The sequence below is a fragment of the Rutidosis leptorrhynchoides genome, chromosome 3 (assembly GCF_046630445.1).
Source record: "Rutidosis leptorrhynchoides isolate AG116_Rl617_1_P2 chromosome 3, CSIRO_AGI_Rlap_v1, whole genome shotgun sequence".
NCBI classification, from domain to species: domain Eukaryota; kingdom Viridiplantae; phylum Streptophyta; class Magnoliopsida; order Asterales; family Asteraceae; genus Rutidosis; species Rutidosis leptorrhynchoides.
The window spans coordinates 162,659,360-162,664,423 of NC_092335.1; the positions used below are offsets into that span (position 1 = coordinate 162,659,360).

Sequence of the window (5,064 nt, forward strand, 5' to 3'; positions counted from 1 at the left end):
TTAATGGGCTTTATATTTGTTTAACTAAATGATAGTTTGTTAATTTTAATATAAAGATTTACAATTGGACGTCCCTATAAATAACCATATACACTCGATCGGACACGATGGGCGGGGTATTTATATGTACGAATAATCGTTCATTTAACCAGACACGGGAATGGATTAATAGTCACTAGAATTATTAAAACAGGGGTGAAATTATGTACAAGGATACTTGGCATAATTGATAACAAAGTATTAAAACCTTGGGTTACACGCAGTCGATAACCTGGTGTAATTATTAAACAAAGTATTAAAACCTTGTTACAGTTTAAGTCCCCAATTAGTTGGAATATTTGACTTCGGGTATAAGGATAATTTGGCGAGGATACTCGCACTTTATATTTATGACTGATGGACTGTTATGGACAAAAACCAGACGGACATATTAAATAATCCAGGACAAAGGACAATTAACCCATGGGCATAAAACTAAAATCAACACGTCAAACATCATGATTACGGAAGTTTAAATAAGCATAATTATTTTATTTCATATTTAATTTCCTTTATTTTATATTTAATTGCACTTCTAATTATCGCACTTTTATTTATTGTTATTGTATTTAATTGCACTTTTAATTATCGTACTTTTTAATTATCGCAATTTTATTTTATCGCACTTTTATTTATCGCAATTTCATTATCGTTATTTACTTTACGCTTTAAATTAAGTTATATTTATTTTTATTATTTTACATTAGGTTTTAACTGCGACTAAAGTTTTAAAAATCGACAAACCGGTCATTAGACGGTAAAAACCCCCTTTTATAATAATAATATTACTTATATATATATATTTGTATTTTTATAAATTAAACTAATATAGCGTTAAGCTTTGTTTAAAGATTTTTCCCTGTGGAACGAACCGGACTTACTAAAAACTACACTACTGTACGATTAGGTACACTGCCTATAAGTGTTGTAGCAAGGTTTAAGTATATCCATTCTATAAATAAATAAATATCTTGTGTAAAATTGTATCGTATTTAATAGTTTTTCCTAGTAAAATATAAGCTATTTCATATACACCTCTGCGCACATCAATTACTTTAGCTTTCTTTTCACGATACGCCTTATTTCCTTCTACACCTATCTTAATAGCATTCCAAAGAGAATAAGATGTTAAGTGCATTTGATATTGATGATAAATATCACCATCTAAACCCTGAGTCAATTGAGCATAACATCTACATTCTAAGGCATATGTTTCTTTTTCTGTCACGCTGTAATCTTCATACTTTTTACTATTACCATCAGTACCTAAAGGCTCTTTATATTCATGTTGTATCAAATCCCACATTCTAGGATCAAGGCCTCTAATGTAATTCATAAACCTAGACCTCCATCTAATGTAATCATTTGTATTATCAAGTCTAGGAGCACGATTGGCACTGCCTGATTCACTATCAGATAGTAAAATGTTTTGAACGCCGGAAGTAATTGCCATTGCCTGATCAGACATCGTTAAAATTAATTAAGGTTGAATCTGATCCAAAGTCGGTCAACTGTTGTTGACAGTCGGTCGATGAACAGTTACAGTCGGTCGATTGTCAATGGTTAATCGGTCGAAGTTCTGTTTACATTTAGCCAAATGGTATTACTTTTCTCAATCGGTCGATGTTTCTTCAATCGGTCGGTTTATAACTAAAGTCGGTCGGTTTAGAACTAAAGTCGGTCGATTTAGAACTAAAGTCGGTCGGTTTTAAGACAATCGGTTGAACTAACGTCAATCGGTCGAACTAGTGACAATCGGTCGAAATATATGAAAATCGGTCGATTGACACCTAAGTCGGTCGACTGTAAAAGTTTAACGTAAAAGTATGCAAAATTCAATCCAAAACCAATTTTTGACCCAAAAATATACCAAGAACTCGTTTAAAACAATTGATTCAGCAAGCCAAGGTTCTGATACCACTTTGTAGACGCTGGGAGAGGATTTTAGAATCAACCTAACACGATCTAGAGGCGGAATAACACTAGAACGAGCTTAAACGAATATCTATGGGTTTTCGGGTTCGTACGAGTCAAACCAAGATTAGATCTTGATAAACACGAAGCCTAGACTGACATTCTGTGGTATTTGGACATGAAGTTTGAGAGAGACCCGACCTGGAACTGTTCTTGTGTGTGAAAAATATTCAGAGTGATTAACCAAATTAGTGGAGATTAACTTGGCTTAAATACCTCAGTTCCTATGTCGGTCGACTGTGGTTGACAGTCGGTCGACTGACTATGTCAGTCGGCCGACTGTCGAGTAACATTACAGATTACATTTAAACGTTTACAAATATAAAATAACAACTCGACAATCAACGTTTAACAATATTGCAGGTTACAACATGATCAAATAAAACGTTAAAGTTCATGGAACTAGGGATTACAAAATATGCACTAACATACAGAAAATTTCACCTGATTAAAATTGTAACGGATCCAAAACTGTCAGTATATGCCATTAACGTTTCATCGAAAACCTTATGCGTCTTCAAGAAACTACAAAATTTGTAATTGATAAAAATACATTTCCTGCTTTAATATCAATGAAAGCGTTGACGAGGATACTCAATTCAAATGAACATTGTTACTTTTTGCAAAAATAAACAAACATCACCAGAAAATGAATAAATCTAATCAGGTTTGTACTTTCATTGGATATGCGACTGACCTCTATAACCATCGCCAGAGCCGATCTACAAATTTCTAGCATACACACTCAAATTTATTCTTTAAATAGCTCTCCTTCACCATTAACCATCTACCATACTTTATGATCATCGGTACACCTATAATGTCAAAGATAATCACACACAAAATAATGATTCACAAATATAATTTACGAATATCTTTAAATACCATACTTTATGATCATCAGTACACCTATAATGTCAAAGATAATCACACAATAAAGAACGATTCACAAATATAATTTACAAATATCTTTAAATAGAGGCAAATGAGATACCTAATTCCAAAACTCATATAGTGGCGATAGATTAAGCACATCAATAGGGGCAGGATGAATGGGGAAGTAACCAATCGGGGAGAAACGGAGGGAAGCAAAAAAAAAAACAAATTCAATTTTTCTGGAATTTTTTTTTCATGCATCAAGATCACACGAAAATATGAACATTTAAAAAAGACACTTTGTGATGAATGTTATTATTTAGGTGGGAAAACGATCGACAAAAATAACATTCAAGATAATATTGATCGTGAAGAATGTTAACGTTTTTTTTCTTCTTCATGTTTTGTGAAGTAAAATCTAGCCCGCTTTAGAGTTTAGGGTTTAGGGTTTTTTTATATCTTAGATAATAATCAGAAATTTGTCATTCCATTAAAAAACTGTCATGTTTTTTTTATTACATTTTATTTGGAATTTATTAATTTTAATTTCTTTTTGCAGTTCCAGAAGGAGAAGGTGAAAAAATAGACTTGGAGGTTTACAACCTCGCTGGTGCTGGAGGGGTAGCTTTGTCACTGTACAACACTGACGAGGTATTTTCTTTTTTTAAATCTGTTTGTTTTCTAGATTAGTTTTCTGATCCGTATATCGAGCGTTAAACATGATATTAAATTTCATTTTGTTGAATAGTCGATCACTGCTTTTGCGGAGCCCTCAATGAACAGGGCTTATCAGAAAAAGTGGCCACTTTATCTTAGCACCAAGAACACTATTCTTAAGAAATATGATGGAAGGTATGTTATATTCATTTGTCATACGTACATTTACTGAATGAAAATCTGTTACCTACTTTTGTTTTATTTTATTTTCTGATAAAGATTCAAGTATATTTTCCAAGAAGTTTATGAAAGCAACTGGCAATCAAAGTTTGAGGCTGCTGCAATATGGTTAGTAGTTAAATTTTGTTTTTTTAGTGTCCTAATTTTTTAATTTGCAATCATCATTATCATCTTTTTGTATATATAATAATTTGTCGGTATGAACACCGTCTCATTAATGATATGGTTGCTTACGCTCTTAAGAGTGATGGAGGTTATGTATGGGCATGCAAAAACTATGATGGTGATGTGCAAAGTGATATGTTAGCACAAGGTAATCTAAATATTAATCATCTTCACCGCCCACCACTATCTTAAATGTATTTCATTTAATTGTTAATTAACATCTTAAAAATAATTGCACATTTACATGGTTCAGATCTCTCGGCTTGATGACATCAGTCTTGGTAAGCCCTCAGAAAAAAAACGTTTTAATTATTCAATTTATTTTGTTTGCGCGTACATTTAATTTCTTCTGGTTTTATAACGGCATAGCATCTATCTTGGCTTGGACTCGTGGGCTAGCCCATAGGTAAAAGTTTTTGATTTGTTTGAGCTGATGAATATAAATTTGTGTTATTTTAGGGCAATGTTGGATAACAACTCTAAGCTTTTGGAGTTCACTGAGAAGCTAGAAGCTGCATGTATTGGCACCATTGAATCTGGGAAGATGACTAAGGATCTTGCACTCATTATTCATGGTTCCAAGTAAATTAGTTTGACTTGACTCTGACTAATTGAATACTTTTGGCTTACTATGACTTAAATAAGGAATGTTTTCACCGAGTAACCAAACCCTATATAATAATATCACTTATTAATTTATAATAACTTGGAAGATTATAGAAGAGGGATTGGAATCTTCATAAAATGCCCCGAATTCGATTTGTTAGTGTTATATTGTTTTTGTTATTCAGGATGAGTAGGGAGCACTACTTGAACACTGAAGAATTTATTGACGCTGTAGCAAACGAGCTGAAAGCAAGAGTTGTGGGCAAATCGGCACTGTATGTATCGTCCTAATCTATTTATTAATTATTTAACATTTTATGATCAACCAAGTCTTTTGTTTGTCAAATTTGTTGATATGCAGGTAAGTGCGTGGACATTTGAGAGTAATAACCGACGAAAAAGATTTATATGCTTTTGTTCTCTTTGTTTGAGTGTCCTTTTGTGTAAAATCGATTCTCGAAATAGATACTTGGTTTTATTAGTTCAATGGGTTGCTCATATGATCGG

General features: G+C 32.7%; 1 protein-coding gene across 1 annotated transcript; it reads left to right on the forward strand.

The window, feature by feature from the left end:
* Nucleotides 1-1,598: 1,598 nt before the first annotated feature.
* Nucleotides 1,599-4,848, forward strand: LOC139900559 (isocitrate dehydrogenase [NADP]-like). The gene is made up of 8 exons (XM_071883327.1): nucleotides 1,599-1,677; nucleotides 3,449-3,540; nucleotides 3,638-3,741; nucleotides 3,826-3,894; nucleotides 4,094-4,099; nucleotides 4,205-4,357; nucleotides 4,411-4,533; nucleotides 4,743-4,848. Exons 1-8 carry the CDS (start codon nucleotides 1,599-1,601, stop codon nucleotides 4,846-4,848), a joined length of 732 nt encoding a protein of 243 aa, XP_071739428.1.
* Nucleotides 4,849-5,064: the final 216 nt, after the last annotated feature.